Here is a 20,204-nt window from a genome sequence, read left to right on the forward strand (position 1 = left end):
TGCCGGGGCGGCCCCGGGAGCTGGCCAAGGTGCTGCGCGGGAATAGGCGAGTGCTGGCAACCTCAGGGGAAACGCAAGAAGCACTGCAAAGGCCGTTAAGTTCTACCACTGTGGAATGAAAGGGACTGCAAAATTTTTAATCGTAGCTGCACTGCATAACTAAGCATGCAAGGCCAAAATAGCTAAATGCTACCTTTTCTGGAATATCTGCAGAACTAGCGTTTTACATCCTGCTTTGTTGGGTCCTGCCTCTCCTGCCTCTGTCTGAACACTGTTGTCATGTGTGTGTGGGAGCAATGCAAGTCTCTGATTTGGGAGGAGAGTGCAAGAGTGAAAGAGAGTTATGATGACATAACACAAAGAAAGCAGAGAAGTTCTGGTATCCTGACCACCATCTTGGGTTGCAGCCTCAATCAATGGAGTTAGATTCTAGGGAGCAGTGCTAAACTCCTCTTCAAGCTTAAATCAGCTGGAAAGTAGAGAAATAATGCAAGAGAAAGAAAGGGAGCAAGACCCCCAGAGTCATGACTCACTGGGGTCCCAATGGCACTCTGTCCAAAATATATTGTTATGGCATGATAACTGAGAGGTATTGCAGTCCCCCTTTGGTGTCACTATTGAGAATCGCATGGCATTGTCCAACCTATTAAAAGTTTCCTCTTTGTTACCTGTAGTTAGAGATTTGCCTATGATTTAATGTGTGGGAGTTGCCTCTTTTGTTCTACTCCACGCTGAATTTGCAAATCTACATATTATGAAAATTAATGTTGTAAAGAGAAGCAAACATTTTAAGTGCTTTTATAATAAATGTCATTATTACATTTTAATCCATGTAAGAGTAACATAGAGAATCAAAGAATGCTTCAAGGAGTGGGCATAAAATGGGGCTATGAATTTGGAGGAAACAAAAAAAGGAAGTTAGGAATAGACAGTAGCAGACACATAAAGAGTATGTGTAGTTTGAATACAAAGACATCTGAGAGCCAGGTTCTCTGCTGCTCGATTTTCTTCTTTCTCTTTTTGTCTCTATCCACAGGCTCTTCAGCAGATGCTGTATAGTGTTTCTCTCCCCAAAATGTGCTCTGCACGGTGTTGGCATGTTTTCTCTGACCATATGCTTATCAACTATATCAAGGTAGTTAAGGAGTTCTTTGTGTGATCCATCTCTCCATCCTGGTAGATCTTGACAGGTTAATCAATTATAGAAACACTCCACAGCATCTAGGATAAAACCTAGAAAAGGACACCTATAGTTGTTGTGCCTGTGTCCTAGTTAATTTATTGCCTGTGAAATCCTAAAATTTAATGAGATGTCCAAAATCTCCTCATATAGTTAAAGGTAGCATCGTAAAATAGGGATCTGCAGAAACCAGCCTGCTTGAACCAGTGAGATGACCAGAATGAAGTCGTGAAGAGAGGGATGAAACAGGAGCCTGTTCTCAAAGCTTGTCTTGTCATCTGACTCTGTAATGATATTCAGTGGTGTACTTCCTCTTTCAGCCCTTTCCCACAGAAGAAGTAAAACCAAGAGAGGGGAAGTCCCCCTTGCTTGATGGCTGAGGGGCTGGGATATTCTCCTGGAAGAAGCATTTTTCAAACCCCTGTTTTGCTGGGCTTCAGCCAGGATTTCTTGCCTCCAAAATGAACGTGGCACTACTGGGTTCCTTCGGCACATCACCCTACTCCAAAAATCCTGTCCCTGGCAGTCTTTGATGGAAGCACGATTTGATGGGCAGACTTATTATTAGTACCTCAAAGAGTTCCAGATCATGTCTAGGCAACAAGGCAGATGGAGGAATCCTGCTGGTGCATAGTTCTGTGCTTTGCTTTCCAATAGCCTGGAACAATTAAACTGTGGGTTGTTCTGTACCTCTTCCTGACAGAAACTGGGGTAGCTCTGTGGTTAGATAACTGCTGTGCAAAGTTTCTAAGAATCTCACTGCACCAGAGTTTTATATTTCATTGAGTTTCAATAACAATAAAATTGCTGCAGGGTTAACACCTCGAGGAATTGTTATAGGAACTCTTTTGGGAATGGTGCTTCATGTAAGATTTAGTCCGGATGATCAACAAGTGGCAGTATGTGCTGGAAATCGGATCTACATGTTAAGTGCAAAGGTGAGATACAATTCTTTGTAGCCATGGTGCTGGTATTCTTTAACTTAATCACTTTCAAATAAAATCATGATACAGAAATGTCAGAATAATTAAGCAAAAGCATTAATTTTTATCATATAGATGAAAATAAGTATGAACTAATGCTTGATAATGCATCATATACCAGATAGAAGACTAGATTAAAAAAGTTGAAGTGAAACAATATCTCAATAACTTAGAAGAAGAAAACACTCTGAGGACATCTGAAAACTTACTCCTGTATCATTCATTCTGAAGAAACAAATGTAATCTGTAGTGGTTTTGCCAGCAGGATGATATACAGGGCTGCAGTTTCAATAAGAAAAATCTTATTTAATTAATATTTTTAATCCAAACTAAATTGATTTTAAATTTTATTTTGACAATTTTTAGCAACAGTTATTAATTATTAAAACATTTAACTAATTGTAATTTTTAGTTTGAAATTTAATCTGTTTTTATTTTGACTTGACTAATCACAGAACGAAGCTATACTAGCTGAATTGGATGGCCACCTAGCTCCAGTGACTGCTGCTGAATTTTGCACATGGGAGAAAAGTATGCTTATATCAGTGTCAGAAGACAGAACCTTTAAGGCAAGGAAATTGTAGACCTGCACTTTTAAAAAATATAATTTAGTGAATATGTGAAGTAGTCTTTTTTTCCCTTTAAATATTTTCTGAAGATTAAGCAAAAAACATCTTTGACTTTATAGAGATCGGGACATTGTTCTTAGAGTTGCTTGGGAAATTATTGTAAAAATTAATTGCTCTTTTTAAAAGAACAATGCAGGGTTTGTATATCCAAAACTTTCTACAGAGAAGTGTTACCTTTGGTGATTATTATAATCTGGCAAATGGAAATAAAATATTTTGACCAGTTTGGCTGTAACTGAAGTGTTTCAGTATGCTGAACTGAATGAAAGCATTTAACTTTGAGTCTGCTGACATTCACTGGAATTTTCCCTTTCGGGAATATTGTTTTGGGTTATTGCATGCGATGGCTGGGCTACTGCATGCTGGTAGGATTTTTTGCCAGACAACATTTTATATGATGACACCATGGATTGCTGCTGCTGTACATGATGACAACTGAAGACAACTCAGACAGTAAGGGGAAACAAAAAGCCTGAGTGAACCCAGGTGTATCTTCCAGGAGATACTGGGGTGGGTACCTTGATTAGATACAGTTTAGTCTACTACTGATTGTCCTCTGTATGATTCTAAACATAGCCCAACATTTGCTTCTACAAGCTAAAGTAAAGTTAAAGGTTGCTATATCAAAGGTTGATTGTTTTGTTTTTTTTTTTTTTTTCCTAAATTTATTTTTTATGTAACTAACTGTTCTGGAGAAAATGTGATTTTGATTTTTGTCCTGGTCTTGGACAAAAAAAGGCAAAGATTGAATTGGAATTTTAGGAAATAATAATAATTCTGACTTTCTGATTGATTGTTTCTTATTTTGTTTATGTTGATCGAAGGCACTAAATCAAGGTAAAAATGACTGAAAGAAAAGATCTATATGCTTCTTCATATTAATTTAATGAAGACTTGATAAATTATACAAAATCCTAATGAATAAGTTTTTGGTTTTTTTTTTAACCTTGATAAATGTTGGGACTAAAATGACAATCAAATGAAAATATTTTGCAAGTCTCTCAAATAATTTAGTAAGTCTTCAAGTTTTATTTTCTCTGCCTGATTCTGCAGATCAGGGGTAATTCTCTGAGGGCAGCCATGCTGGAGTCTATGATAGTTGGCTCCTGTGATTGCAGGACTTGCAGTGTCCAAAACCTTATGCTCCCCTAGCCCTTTTACTTAGCTAAAGAAGTGATGAAACAGGTGAGAATCTCTTCAGATAAATTTGTGACACGACCTTTGGAAACAGCTTTTCAGAAGAATGATGTTTATATTCAGAGAGAAATGAAACATGAACAAAGAGAAAAACTTGGGAGCTAAACAAGGCTCACAGCCATGTTTAGAAAGCAGGGACTGTCTGGCTGTGATTTTTTCAATCCCAGCTGTGATAGCTACGATAAATGTAGTGGAAGTATTTGTGGAGAGGAAGGCTCATAGAATCATAGAATCATTAAAGGTTGGAAGAGACCTCCAAGATCATCGAGTCCAACCATCAACCCAACAACACCATGCCCACTAAACCATGTCCCTAAGCGCCTCATCTACCCGCCTTTTAAATACTTCCAGGGATGGTGACTCAACCACTTCCCTGGGCAGCCTGTTCCAATGTTTAACTACTCTTTCAGTAAAAAGTAGCAACATGAGAGGAAAAATTTGGTTTTGTTTAGCTTTCTTAATCAACTATTAAGCATAGAATACATAATTTAGAAACAGTCATGTCAATAATGAAATTTGACTTGTATGTGGGTCTATAGATCATAATAAGTATCATTATTATTAATAATGGCCTCTTATCCCAGAGCCCAATATGAAAATTTTGAAATTATGCAAGCTCCCTGTGTGAAATCTAGAACCAGTTCAAGTATGTCTTTACATTAATTTAGCTTAAGTCACTAAGAGATCAACCTAAGCAAAGATAATAATAAGTGTTTCTAAGTACTTTGTGTATCCATACCAGGTGAGTTTCACCTTTTTCACTATGGATACTTATCAATTAAACAAAGCCCTATGTAGTTAGGAAAAAATGCTGAAAAAAATCCTTAACCATATTGCATCACTTTCAATGGCTGCATTTCTCTGTTTTAACCACATGATGGCCATTGAAGTTTGTGTTTTCCTTAAAGATCTAAGTAGGTGCCTATCTTTATTTTTTTTTCCTATAGGTGTGGGACTATTCTACCAGCCAGTTAATGTATCAGTCAGGAGTATTAACGGGTAAGTTTTCTTTTTTATATATACTTTTTCATAGCAAAAAAATCCTCTCTTTAAACAATAATATAGAATTATTATAGAAGTATTTAGTTGATTTAGTGAAAATAGTTCTAGTAGACTAGGTAGTAGTAAACATATTATCCTTTAAAGCTGGTAGTAAATATATTTCCCTTTAAAGTGTACTTCTGGGTAGATAGTTTTAGTGTTCTTTCATAAACAGCTCTTTTTGTACAGGGTGTGTGTGCAACTTGCCATTTACTGAGATATGCAGATGAAGCTCTCTTGTTTTGTAGATACAGTTCCACTGTCTGAGTACTATGTACTTGTTTTCTTTCAAGTTTTGTATATGACATGGAAGGAAATACTTTAAGTATACCGTATGTAGATTTATTAGCAGTGTCTGTAGCTGATGACATATATTGACTTTAAGGGTGAAAGCTACTTTTGTGGAAAGATGAGAGCAAAAGGAGAGAAGAGGAGGGCAAGCGCTGTCTCCGGTGCAGCAGGGACCCCTTCTCCAATAGCAGTTTTCCTACAGGAACCATATAATTGTCAACAGGACCTGCTCAAACTCCCTGTCGGTTGCTCCTGCTTGTGGTGCTGTTAGTGGTGATTGGAGCACGCTTTGGGGGCACGAGCTGCATGGAGATTGGTTGTTAAGCTTCATGTATGCATATTATTGAATGACTTCATATGAACTAGAAGCTAAGACCACATGGTAGGAAAGGAGAGGAAGAAGGGGTGATTCCTCCCTGGCTGCCCGTGGCAATTGCTTCCCTCGAAAACCTGCCTTAAGTGCAATATCAGGATTTGCAAGGCCATGAGAATAACAGCATGGGAACAACAAGGGAAAACTACTTGGGAAAACAACAAGGGAAAAAAAGGGGTTCTGAAAACCATGCCGCAGCAGGTTGGGTGAAAGGCTGCAGAAAACCACTGCCACGGCAGTGTGGGTGAAAGGCAGGCCACAGACCTGCAAATGGAAAGCCCTTAGCAACACGAAGGCTAAGGCACACAAAGCATTGTGCAACCGTAAGAATTGCAATAAGGGTTTTTTTCACCCATCTTTATGAATAGGAGGATTCAATTTTGAATCATGTGTTTTAATTAAATATCTGATTTGTGTCTACTGTGGAAATAATTTTATCTGTTTTGAAGCAGCATTTCCTTTGCTAAGTCTGCTAATTGATGAAGAAAATAAACAGATTATCACTGGATGTGCTGAGGGACAGGTAAGAATTACCCATTAAACTTAGTTTCTATGTCAAAACAGTCAACTATTATTAATGTATCTATCTATAAAAAAATTCACAATCTGCATACATGTTTTGAACTGTTACAACAGTTATTTTAGTAAGCATAATTCAATGCTTTGAGCGTAAACCATATATGGTATATAAGACCTCTATTCCAAAATGGAAACTTTTTCCTGAAAACCAGGAAAGTTTTTAAGTACACAATCAGTGATTATATAAGATGAATACACTGAGATGCTATAAATATATCTGTTTTTGAAAGAAAAAAGGTGAAAAATAGGTTTCTCCTATTTTGGCCAAGGAATGAAACACATGACAATAAATGGCAGAGACTATGATTTCAGCATGTTGGAATTCTAATCAAAATGTGATAAATGTGAATATGCATTTTACCTCCTCTTTAATTTAATGTTAAGAATATATTTACATGAGATTTTCCAGCTGTTTTCCTTCAGTGTTGCCGTTCAGTGAATTGTGAAGAAAATTAAAGATTTAACTATAATGGTGCCTAAAAAGAGAAAGGTATAAATGAAATTCATGTACGTGACACAGTGAGCAATTACATGCAGGTTACCTGTGATTTTTAGATGTGGGAAATAGTCTATGAGGAGTTTTTTTCAGACATAAATGTGGGAGTTAGATGTGCAGTTCAAATTGATAATGGCTGCTTTTGCTAATATTGAATATATCCTTTGATAATCTTGGAAATGCATATAATCCAATTTCTGGTCCAAGGTGAGATTCCAGATACAAAAATTCATTAGTTACATCAACAGTTTTAAATATTGGATCTTTAGTTTGTATTCATGTAAGCTTTATGTTTAGTGTCAAAATGTTATTGCAATTGCTTTTTCTTTTTCTTGCAGCTTTGGATCTTCAGTTTAATCAGTGATCATAATTACCGTTGCATGGCACATATCAACTTAAAGAAAAAGCAAGAGAAATTCTGTAATAAAGTGTGGAAATCTGGAAAAGAAATAGGTATCACAGTGCTTCTAGAATGCTGTTTATGGTATATTCTAGTTGTTATTGGCTACTGAGTGTGTGCTTTTTATACCATGATAATTTATTATAAGTGATAGAGTTATGAGTCTCAGACTGTGGCATGGAATTCTTACTGAAGCTGATATGAAGTTGGGTATTTGCATATCTGGAAAGAATTATTTGACATATCTGGAAAGAATTATGCATATGTGTCTGTAATAAACTCTTGGCCAATGTATCTGCTTATAAAACATTGCATGATGTGAACTATTAAGTATTTGTTTTTTATTGAATTCATTTGAATTTTATTGAATTCAGGCTTCAGTGAGAACAGAATCAGTGCCTAAAAATTCATCCATTGTCTAAGTGGAGTACGATTTCTCAGTTACCTTTGAAGCTTCTAGGAATCTTTTTTTTTTTTTTTTTTTTAATTTTAATCCATACCAGTGCCTCCATGATACGATATTTCTCTGGCTGTGGTATTTCTAGTGGTATAACACAGACTACTTATAAGTCTTTAAAGACTGCACTGGTAACCTCAGCAAGGTGATTCCATGTTCCCAAATGAGGCATTCAGACTACCTGCACACTAGCTGAAATGAGTTGAGGTCCTCCTAAAGGCAAGCAAGAGGGAGCTTTCTTTAGGGAAAGGGAGATCTGGTTTCCCTTGCTTGCTCTTCTTCTGGCTTCAGTGACTGTTGTATTCTTAACTGCCTAGTGGTCCAGCTTCAATAATTCTAAGGTCCTAACCTAATGAGAAAGACTGCTACATTTCTTGTTATTATTTAAAATATATGGATGTCACTTTCATCTTTGGATGTTTGAAAAAGAGTGATGTCGTGTCTGTGCCTAATGCTGAATTCGGTGCTAGTAGCTCCTAGGTGTGAACTGCACATTCATAACCGATTGGAGACTCCTTGGGAAGATGAAACTGAGGTGGCTTTCCATCTTGTTTTCAGATTATGTTGTAAATTTAGTGTCAAGGGAATTTTCAGGCTAAGTGGAAAGGTACCCAGAGTATTTAAGGGTTGTTGGAATATGGCTTTCAGTGTCACTTTTTGAGATGAACACACCTAAATTGTGCCAAATCCTTTTCAGTCCTTAAGTAGGCTCTTTGGATTTTATCTCTAGGTATTTGAAATAAGACAGTACTAAAAATAGCATAATAATGAGGAAAGATATTTCAAGAGGGCTGGATCTTAGGATATATTAATCTTTTAAAATAGAAACTTCTTGTGTGTTGTCTTAGTTCACTTAGCTACTTTGCTACTTCTAATTCCCTCTTAAATCCTGTCTGTTTCCCTTATTTCATTGTTTTTTGATAGCTAGTACTGTTGATTGTCTTTCTTAGGTGAAGGGCAAAATACTTCCAAACTTTGCAAAACAAACAACATGAGACCAGAAGGATCAGTGGAAACATCATTGCCTATCCTCTTAATTGAACACTGTGACTTTTTAGTATGTTTCCAGAATGAAGAAAACACGTAAGTTGTTTAAAATACCACCAAGGATTTAGCTGGGAATCTATTCCTAGGAGTTCCTATTGGTTCTTGGATTATTTTCACTGCAGCTTACTATTTTCTTAAAAATGCAATGGGAAAAATCAGAGAACATATTTAGTGATCTGCAAGTTTTGGTGGCTTACTCTTAGGCAGATAATATACACAAAGTGATACAAAGTTAAAACTGATTTCTAGTCTGAAAAATAATTTTGTAAAAACGGCATTGGGAATATCCATTTTAGTGCCTATTGATACCAGTTGATCAGGGAAGATCAGTTAAAAAAATAATTCAGAAGCCAATTACAATTAAAAAGCGGAATTTATTTTTAGTTTGCTTTCCTAAGGAAATAAGTCTGATGCAGTCACTGTGTGCCTGTGTCAGTTTACCTTCCAAATTTAAATAACTTTTGAACTACATAACCTGTTCTAGCCCAACTTCTCTCAGAGAGACAGACATTTCAAAGCGTGATGTTTTCACTCCTTCCCATGGAATTGGTTGGCCAGGTAGAGGAGAGAGACCTAAAATAATCCTTATATTGCATTTCTTTCCTGAAAAGAAGTTTAACCATATTATCAGACACCGGGGGATCTGTTCAGGATACTGCCACAAGAACTGTCTTACAGAACAATTTGTTTTTGTTGTTATTTATAATTGTCATTTGGATAAATTTCTCAGCCACATCATGTTTTAGGAAACACTTGTTCCACCCTTTGCCCTGTGGTGGGTTGTACAGGTAAAGCTGATTAATCCTCTGGTTAGATATATAAACAAATTTTTTATAAACAGAGAAGAAAAATACTGAGCAGTCCTGGATCATCTTATTTGTCTTTATGTCAAATTGAAGTAATTATTAACAAACAGTTATTTTCATGATGCCTACATTTTCAGAAGGACTAGCACTGAGAGGAAGGAAGTGGTGATTTTTAAGATGTACATCTCAGACATACTTTAATGGAACGTTAGAACTCTAAGGCCAGAAGATGAATTATTGCAGTCAGTTAGTCTTATTGCTTGTATAATGCCACTTTCAAATCATCAAAACTTTGTCTTCATCAAAACTATAGGTTTGATTTGAACTACAGCACATCTTTAAAGATGCCTAGTTTTCCAGTGATGAAGAATTCACCATGTCTCTAGTTAAGTTGTTCCAGCAACTGACTCATTCCATTTTACTTCTAATCTGAATTACCCTCTTTTCATGTAGTTATTGGCTCTTAGTATGTTTTTTATTCTGATAGTCTAGAGCCAGCTACTATTAAGTTCCCTCTACGCTTCTGGATAAAATAGTTTGCACCTTGTATAAGGCATGTATTCTGTAACATTTTTAACATTTGTTTTTGAACTTTTTCTGAAATTCAATCTCATTTCTTTTTCAATGCCCTTTTTGGACATGGTTGCCTGAAATGGATCCACAATAATAGGTTAATTGAAATAATTTTCTGAATTGAGATAACATCACTTTCCAATACTCATCTGATACTGCCTGGCATTGTACATCTAAGGACTATTTACCCTTTCAGCTATCGCATCACAGTTGGAGGTTTTGTTCTGCTTATAAACAACCATGACCATTAAATTCTTGCTATTAATCCAGTTCCATTATCTTTTGGTTTTAGAGTTTTGTATTTATAAATATTTTTCTGTTTAATTTTTAAATTACTGTGTTGGTTTTAGCAGGTCGTTCAGATTTGTCTGAACAACTGACCAATCCCTGATTTACCACTTTTCCTGCCTGCAATGAAATGCAAAAATGAAACATTTTTGCAACACTGATGTGCAAAAAATGATGGGTCTCATACTGCCCTAAGCTTTTTGAAGTTGAGTAATTTCATCACAGTGGATGGCATTTTATTATTGTAAAGTGGGCATGAGATCAACTTCCTGTATATATCACTTGATATCACTGTTCATAATAACTTGATAGTGCCACTTCTTTATAAATAATTCAAAGAATTCACAAATTAAATCAGTCTGTTACTGCTGTACATGAAAGTAGTGCAAACCACAAATAAAACTATACAGAGCTCATAAAAGTATCACAAACCAGAATTGAAACTGTCTTTCCCAGTCTGCTTTTTAAAGTATTTGACTGTTTCTGGTTTGTTTGGGTTTTTTTTATAAAAAAAGTATTAAACCACTGCGGTGACTCTTTTCATGCCAAGTTTCAGCTTTATATTTTTCCATACCCTTACTTCAACACTTGTGGTCTGACTTTACAAATCAAACCGGTAATTCTACTCACTCTTATTTGGAAAAATTATTAAAATGTTGATGCCAATTTTTATTTACTGTGGCATCAAAACATTTTTAGTTTTTGAGAATGACAACTGTTATTTTGTTATAATCATCTTATGATTGATAACATTTTTCTTCTGTGAGGGTGTTGACTGAAATTGTAACCACTTGGTCTGCTCTGTGGTGTTTACGAAGTCTGGATTTCATTACCCAACTGCAATACTATTGCCACTAAGAACAGACTGAGACACATATTCCAGGCCTGCCTGTTTTTTTTCCCCCTTAGTTTGTGCTGGTTTTTCTCTTGTACTTTAACTATGTACAAACACACCTTAGAATTTCACTGCTTTTTGTGTGTTCATATTACAGGTGGTAAAAGTAAGAACATATACGCATTTGCCTCTTTCTTTGAATTTACTCTTTGTGAATACAGTGCTTTTACAGCATCTCCCAACTATTACAAACCACAGTCATTTTTGAAGAAAAGTACTTCCTATGCTGTTTTAGACTTGCCATGAGCACTTACATAAAATCAAGGATTATGTTCTGTTCCTAGTTTTCAAAACTTCACCAATTTTGATTGAAACTTTTTATTTTGAGCTACAGATTTTAAAAAATCCTGTAAATTTAAAATATTTTTTTGGTGTTGTTTATTACGTTGTTGTACAGGAATTCCGTAACAAGTATTAAAAAAACCCAATTGCTGTGTCTTGTATGGTAGTAAGAATAGCTTCTTTATCATACTCAGACAATTTTTTCTCCTTTTTTTAATAGATATTCTGCCCTGAATACCAGCTATTTTTGGATAGGAAGCTCTACTGGTTTGTTAATAATTAATCTGGCAAACTTTGAATTAGAAGCTTCTTTAGCTTACAAAGGTATAGTTATAAAATATCTGACTACATCATAATGTGACTGCTTTTCTTTGTTATCTGATATAAATATTAGTTTGTGAAATAGCAGACTACAGTAGAAAGTGTTTTTTTAAAAAATGGTTTTTCTAATTAATTTTTGTATATTTTTCTGGCATTGATGCCTTGTCTCAGAAGTTGTGTCAGCACTAGATTTCTCTAGTGGCTAGCAATGAATTTTTATCCGATTTTGCAGTTTATGAGTGTCAAATACAAGGAATATTATTCTACTCCTAATTTACAATGTGGGGGTAAGCTAGAAGGATATACACTGAAGACAGTGGATTATGGTGGTGTCAAATTAGTATGAGTAATTTTTTTTTTCCCTGTCTTGTTGATAGTTTTTTCTTTTGAAATGCAAATACAATTTTATAGCACTATGTTCTTTTTGGTAAAGATTATAGTGACCTCAGCATTCGGTTTGCCGGATCGTGTGCATTAACCAGGAAGACAGTTAACGGAAAGGTGGGTATACAGTAAGCACTGATTTAACAAATGTTTACATTTCCAGTTATTTTCAAAAAATATTAATTATTAATTTTATTTGCAGATTAAGGTACACATTTGTTTTTCTTGATATGAATTACACATTAGTTTCTCTGGAGAGGGTTGATTCTTCTTTATGGAATCTATTATTTTAAATAGCTGTGTAGTTTTAAAGCTTTCACAGTTTGTATGCTGTCCAAAGTGATTAATAAGCAAAAAGGTGAATTGTTTTTTGTAGCGTTCGGTACGTACCTTGAATGTCAAGAACAGCTATTAGGGGAGCAGAGGCAATCTTTTTGGGGAAAAAAGATGCAAGCATTGTTACACCTTGTTTCTCAAACAAATGTTAGGATGAACTGCTTGTAAATCCTTCCAAGAAATCTGTGAAAACTATTTGAGTTGTGAGAAAATTTCTGTGGAAAGTCACTAAAAGTGCTTTTAAGGCAATGAAAGGCATTCTAGTTTGCATATTCCATTTTTGATGTTACAGTTTTCCTACAGAACTGAGCTGAATCTAGGCCTTTCTACATATTTAATATAGCAGTGTTTTGTTTTAAAGAAGGATTTTGCTTTAAATTCAGTTCTTAGCATGTTCTCAGCATGTCTCTGAAACCAATCTTTCTTCCATGTGTGCTTCTTTTCTCACAACTCTTACTGCAGAAATATCTCTATTGTAGAAGGTATTGGAATTTCTGTGACTGTTAGGTATGCAAGTCTGTTAAGACACATATTTAAGCAACATAAGCATATTTCTGAAGGACAGCATTAGCTACTTTTTACTGTTTAATGCTCTGCAAGACTAAACCCATAGATATTTTTGACTAATTTTCATAAACGACACAGTGATTTCATTTTCCTTTATACGTGCTTCAGTGTTGGAACTTAAATTATGAAGTAAATGGAGTGTTATTTTATGGTATAATTGCTGCAGGTTTTATGCTTGATCACCTCAATGTTTGAAGATATGACTGCTGTATTGGAAGTTAACCTTGCTGCATTGGTGAGAACTCAGCAGAGTGATTTTCTCCTATGTGGAAATGAGAACAGTCTATCGGTTATTGCCAGGTACAGAATAATTTTAAATGTTTTTTTTTCCCCTGAGTTGGATTATGCATTTGTTTTCCTGACACTGAAGTGCATCAGATGGTTTTGTACAGTGCTATTTGTTGACGTGGTTTTATTTTTCTTGTTTTCCTGTCATGCTTTAGTTGTACTGAGTGGGAAAAATCACAGAATCACAGAATGGTTGAGGTTGTAATGCACCTTTGGAGCTCACTTTGTCCAACTCCCCTGCTCAAGCAGGGGCACCTAGACCCAGTTGCCCAGCACCATGTCCAAATGGCTTTTGAATATCTCCAAGGAGGGAGACACCACAACCTCTCTGGGCAACATGTGCCAGTGCTCAGTCACCCTCACAGTAAAAAAGTGTTTTCTGGTGTTCAGACGGAGCCTCCCGTATTTCAGTTTTTGCCTGAAAAAAAAATTTCACTGGGAACCGGGCACACAGCCTGGCTCTGTCTTCTTTACAGCCATATACTGGTGCATAGGGTTGTTCCTCCCCAGGTGCAGGACTTTGCACTTCCCTTTGTTGAACTTCATGAGGTTTCTGTCAGCCCATTTCTCCAGCCTGTGGATGTCTGGATGGCAGCACAACCTTCTGGTGCATCAGACACTCCTCTCAGTTTTGTGTCATCACCAAACATGGTGAAGGTATGCTCTGCTCCTTCATCCAGGTTATTAATGCAGATGTTGAATGGAATTTGACCCAGTATTGGTGCCTGGGGTATTCCACTAGTTGCTGGCCTTCAACTAGTCTTTGTGCCACTGATCATCATTGTCTGGGCCTAGCTGTTCAGCTGGTTTTCTGTGCACCTCACTGTGTGCTCATCCAGCCCATACTTCATCAGCTTCTCTGTGAGGATCTTATGGGAGACAGTGTGGAAAGCTTTACTGAATTCAAAGTAGACAATATCCACTGCTCTCCCCTCATCTACCAAGCCAGTCATTTTATCATAGAAGTTTATCAAGTGGATCGAGCATGACTTCCCCTTGGTGAATCCATGCTGACTACTATTTTCTTGTCCTTCATGTGCCTGTTAAAAGATTTCCAGGAAAACACTGACATCTTGAAGACAATAAAAAACCCCTACAATATACACTGAAGTGCAGATTTCAGTGCTTATAATAAAATCATCAGTTAATATTCACAGAAATGGGATTTATCATGTAAATGCAATGATCTGTGAATCCAGTCAGGGCCAAGGCTTGTCTGTGCTGCTGGGTATCTGAGCTGATAACTAATCCACTCTGCCTGATTTGTATTTATGAAAATCTCACTGGTATCACACATATACATACAGCCATGCAGACAAACAGCTAAAAAGAAGTTTTGACACCTTTTCCTAATCTGATACTTTTGTCCATTGCATTGATTGATTTTTGTGCTTGGTTTTATAACTTAGGTGTTCTTTATTGACAAATTCTCCATTGTGTAAAGGTTTAAAGAAAAACATGAAAGAACCTTCTAGTAGAACACTTGGTGAGTATAAACCAACCTTGAAATGAATTAATAAAGTTACATTTTTAATAACAGTAACTGACTCACAACTGGCTGGTACCTAATACAATCAATATATTGATTTCTGTTTTAAGTATATATTGCATGATATTTTTGTTTTAGTAGGAAAAATTTTATACTTTTAGTAGTATTTCATATCCTACATATGTGTTTGTAGTGAAAATGATGGTAATATGTTATTTTTCTTCTTTTAAAAACAATTCTCTGAGAACTTTTTGTGGATTTTAAAAGAGTTAAAGAGTGTAGACTGTTTACTTTTTTCATAGGTCTTTCTTTTTCCATAGCATGCAATATATTTTTCTGTATAACTTGTCATTTCTTTCTCAACTTTGGTTACCTGTTTCGTTAATTTTATTGTCCTCAATAGTGTTTTGTCAATAGCTGCAAGTTTAGGAAGTTAATTTTTGCCTCAATGCCCTACTGTTTAAAAAAAAAAGGTCTGACTTCCAGTTGCTGTTGAAGCACTTGTAGTTTCTTTGTTTAGCAACAGTAAAGCAAAGTCCAAAAAATGCCTACAAGATAATTTTTTCATCATCACTTTTTCTTTAGGAAAGATATAAAAATACTGGTAGCTGTAGACATGTAGAAATAATCTATTTTTACTGTATTGATGGTCCTTGTTGGACCTGTTAGAACGTCAAAGGTTATATCTTTAGTGTTATATGATATTCCAAGAAAGCATCTACAGTGTTTTAGCTAGAGTTCCAGGGTGCTTTGGAAACCCAGCACTGATGCCTGTACTACCCTTGTTGACACCTCATACTCAGCTAGATTGGGTGCTGTAAGGAAATCCTATAGTGTCTTATGGCAAGTGGTACTGGGAGCTTCCCAGGAAGGACCTGTTTCTGCCTCATTGCTACATAAGGAGAAAGGATAGCTGGTGGGAGTTGAAGGAGCTTCTATCCTCAGCGTAGGTAAATGTGCCCACAAGATTACTTCCAGTGCACCTGAAGTTTTTCCCTGGGAATACCAACAAGATTTCCCCCTTTACACCATTTATTTAATTAGGTTGTTTCTGCTGATATGAAATGCTCATATATAGTTTTGGGCTGGAGGCTGCCCTTCAGGCTTCTTAGTAGAGCAGTGTGAATGCAGACATTATTAATGACTTAAGCCACGTAAACCCCCAAACATTTATGTGTAGCCACCAGCCAGTTTATTAATGATCTTTAGATACATTCCACATTCCAAATATAAGGTGTGAATATATTATAGTTAGTACATATGAAGTCTAAGCATAAAATAGGCAACTACAAAACACATTTGTGAATGAATGATGAGAAAAGTTCCTCAGAACAATATTCTTGTTAATTCAAAGTTTAAAGAAGTTTCTACTCATTGATATTGTTGGAAGAGGGTTGTTATGCAGCGTAACACTTCATATTTCTTTCCTTTTCTCAATAATTGTTATTTTAGAGTGGTTGGTCATAAATGTGTTTTGTAACATAAGGCGACATCAAATATTTCTACTGTGCTAACTTAACTAAATATCTACCTTAACTGTAAAAATATGTCAAAAAAACATTTTAATGAGAATTAAATTATTTTGCTATAGGAGTGAAAAGCATGGTGAAAGATCAGCCATTGGTTTTCCATAATAAAATTAAGTCATCGGGTTATACAGCAGCACCACAGTGAGTAGATACATTACTATTTTGTCTGTTTTATTGGTGTGTGTTATTTCATCACATAATAGAGCCATGTAGTCTCATGACTGTGAAATTAATCACCTGTCAAAAACAGATATGATGTTATAAAAAAAAATAAAAATATGTTGTAAAACTAAATTTTCACAGCTTCTGGTCAGTTCAACATCCTTTCAAAATCTATATTAGGCATCCTGTCTCTTTCATATGATTAAACTCTTCTTGTTTCTTCAGCTTGCAGAAAGAAATAAAAAAAATTAAAAATATGTTGTAAAACCAAATTTTCACAGCTTCTGGTCAGTGTTCAACTTCCTTTCAAAATCTATATTAGGCATCCTGTCTCTTTCATATGATTAAACTCTTCTTGTTTCTTCAGCTTGCAGAAAGAAAGTCTGAGAACTTTATATGAATGGATTTTGACCTTCAGAATGCATTATCCAACAAATAACTCACAGAACACAAAACTTAGTTGCAAACTCAAGCATTAGATCATTAGAAAGTTATCTTGCCATCAATGTGTACATTATCTTACCTACTGACATTACTAGTAGACATAAGTAATAAGAAGGAAGTAGGATTGGTTTTTGTTTGAAATAAATTATTTCTCTCATGCAACATTTAATGTTTCATATAGAAGAGTCTGTGTTCTTTCTTGTAGAATGACCATGTTTTCTCCAAATAATAACCTGAAGAAAAATGAGGTATCAAAGTGGAAGACCAGTTGTAAATGGTAGGTAATCTAGAAACTCCATTAGAGGAGGAACAAATTAAAATGAGGATAAATACAGTTCTATTGGAAATATGGTTTGTAGCTGCTTCTCTCATTGGAACTTTTTAGTTAGGAGTATCACTGGAACTAAAAGGCTTTGTAAATTTGCTATAAAATGACTGCAGCAAGTGATTCAGATTACCAGACTATCAATTAAATTTGAGTATGTCTTACATATAAAAGAAAATAGACACATCTATTTTCTTAGATTTTTGTTGCTAGAAAGCAGACCAGGTGCTAAATATGGTTGGAGGCATAGTCGTAACATGTTCTTAAGCTGCAATTCTAGTCAGAAAAATAACTGAATGTGGCACAGTGAGACTTAGTGATTTCAGATCATGTGCCTCATTCACCCCTAAAATCATGTTATCTTAAGCTAATACAAGCTTACTCTAATGCATTTAATCAGAGTATACATAACTGTACAATTTGACCAGTGGATTCATCATCACTGTGGACACAAAGAATGAATGTTTTTTTAGAGCTGGCACTTTCATGTTAATTGGTGTGGTATGTTAAATGGGGATATTACACACATTTTTTCTCTTTAGTAGTATATAGCCTTTGTTCTATGTAGTACAAACATAAAAGTAAAGAATGATTAATGCCATCATTTTTCTCTTTTTAAAAAACTGTTTCTTAAATGCTTAATAGCTCAAGACTAAGTTTTTGTAATCCTTGCACACATAGGCGAGCCTTTAGATGAGCACTTCAGATAATTTCAAAACTGGTTTGCGCTATTTTATGATAGGTTAAGCTACTTAGCACTTCAGGTTTTGTGTGGGGTTTTTTTAGTATCTTGTTAAATAGATCATCAATGTAATTCTTATTTTTACATATGGAGATATTTTTCATATTTTTTATTGCCACAACAAGGTAGAGTTTGCATTCTTTAAATACTTTTATTAGATAGGTATGCAACTTAAGAAGTTTGATTTTATGCACAAGTCCATGTTAATTCTTGATCTCATGAATTCATAACAGTTGGTGATAGGAGTAATTTAAGTATGACAATTTAAAATTCATTCTGCCTCTTATCTTGGATTTAACATAAGTTTTCCAGGATATATTTATATAATGACATTTAGAATATCTCCCAAAGTACATTTATTTCATAACTGAAATGAAAATGTAGTGGGTTTAGATATCTTAATATTTTTCCTCTCTTTCTCTTTTTTCCTTCTTTGAAGTAAAAGTAAAGAATATCCTTTGGAAAGTTCTCCTCCAATCAAACGTGAGAAAGAAATATCTGTTACTTGTAAACCAACCCCAATATGTTGCATTCAGTATTCCGGTATGTACAGGTTTTATAAAATGTACAGTTGTGGCAGTGTGCAGAAATAAAAACAAAATTTGTGTGACATGGTTTATTAAGGCCATGGATTTACCAGGTAAATTCCCAGAAAACTTTCTGGCAATACCATATACTGTTAGATCATAATTTTTTAACTTGCAAAACCATGCTGCTAACATGTATGCAAAAGAATTCTAATTTTTCTCTGACTTTACGTCTTGTTGCCTTTTGTACTTATTCTATGACTTTCCCACTACAACTTGAAAATCAGTAGTCTAACAAGTTCTTTCACTAAGGAACTTATTTTCTGAAACATTTACTTAGTGTCCTTAAGGTGTATTAAAAGCTGAAGTTCTGTTTCAAAAGAATCAGAATACTCCTATTATATAAATATTATTCAGTTTTTGTATATTAAAATATAAAAAAAGAATTCTTGCATATAATCCAGAGAAGGGTATTTTTCTTAACTGCTTTGGAGAAATGAGTCTTGTAACAGGTTTAGTAATTTCCAATCCGTATAAATATTATTGTACAGAAACCGCTTCTTAGATTAACAATCAAGTGTATTACCAAGTATATAATTATCACAATGTACACTCTGCAAACCACAATATTTTCAAAGTGTTTAAAAATGTTTATCTTTATAAATATTTTGGGGACAAGAGCAACTTTCATCTTCAATAAATAAAAGCAATTGGATGCAATCAGTAACTTTTCTAAAACATATTCCAGCCATAAGTGTTCCCTAAAGAATGGGAAAAAATTATTTCTATGGCTCCCGAAAGAAATTGGTTGCAGAGAGCTTATTTCTGGGAATGTTATGTAAGCTTAAAAGTAAAGGTTCTTTTTTAGCAAAGAAAAGCATTGCTACAGTTTCGATAATACATTTTAAATATAAATCCTCTTTTACTTACTCTGAGGAACATCTTTCTCTGTTTCTGTCTTTGTCTCTGTCTGTCGCACACACACACATGCACACACAGGCTTAAACAACCACAGTTTAGCAAAACAAGGTTTAACGAAAATCGCAGAGATTTTTTTTCTTGGAGTAAAAAAATCATATTATTGTAAGCTTGTAAAGAGGTGTTCTGTTATTGTTGTAGTCTGTGTTGACCAGATGGTTCCTAGCTTTCCAAAATATTTTCTGTTGCAATTTTGCAACTTGGAACAATCTTTCAAGTGGTTCCTGTAAAGTATGAATCACAATAATTCATATTTATGTGCATCTTTTAACATAGTAGAAAGGAAATTAAATAGAAAACTTAAGTAAAACTTAAGAGGTTGTACAGTTGCATTAATGAGTTAATGGAAACCTTCTTAGATGTATTAAACATCCTTTTGTAGTATTGGAGGTGTTACAAGTCATGATTTTTTGCTCTGTTAGAAAACAATTTTCTTCAGGATTTGAGATGACGTTCCATTAAACAAACCTCCAAAATTCTATGCAAAATTATTTTTCTTCATTCTATATGCACAAGAAGAGTTATATATTGTTAATTATGTGTGTGTGACTTAGCTTACATCACTCACCTGATATACTTACCAATCATCTCTCCT

General features: G+C 35.0%; 1 protein-coding gene across 1 annotated transcript in view; it reads left to right on the forward strand.

Moving 5' to 3' along the window:
* Positions 1-20,204, forward strand: part of WDR27 (WD repeat domain 27) — a 173,431-nt gene that overhangs the window by 1,712 nt on the left and 151,515 nt on the right. Inside the window, exons 3-15 of the mRNA XM_009329251.1 lie at positions 1,994-2,118; positions 2,619-2,732; positions 4,937-4,988; positions 6,147-6,217; positions 7,108-7,222; positions 8,577-8,709; positions 11,738-11,841; positions 12,272-12,339; positions 13,292-13,425; positions 14,823-14,899; positions 16,494-16,572; positions 17,243-17,314; positions 18,544-18,647. Coding sequence (XP_009327526.1) covers positions 1,994-2,118; positions 2,619-2,732; positions 4,937-4,988; positions 6,147-6,217; positions 7,108-7,222; positions 8,577-8,709; positions 11,738-11,841; positions 12,272-12,339; positions 13,292-13,425; positions 14,823-14,899; positions 16,494-16,572; positions 17,243-17,314; positions 18,544-18,647 — 1,248 coding nt within the window. The remainder of the gene's footprint in view (positions 1-1,993; positions 2,119-2,618; positions 2,733-4,936; positions 4,989-6,146; positions 6,218-7,107; positions 7,223-8,576; positions 8,710-11,737; positions 11,842-12,271; positions 12,340-13,291; positions 13,426-14,822; positions 14,900-16,493; positions 16,573-17,242; positions 17,315-18,543; positions 18,648-20,204) is intronic.

The sequence above is a fragment of the Pygoscelis adeliae genome, unplaced genomic scaffold (genome assembly GCF_000699105.1).
Source record: "Pygoscelis adeliae isolate BGI_AS28 unplaced genomic scaffold, ASM69910v1 Scaffold77, whole genome shotgun sequence".
Classification (NCBI taxonomy): Eukaryota; Metazoa; Chordata; class Aves; order Sphenisciformes; family Spheniscidae; genus Pygoscelis; species Pygoscelis adeliae.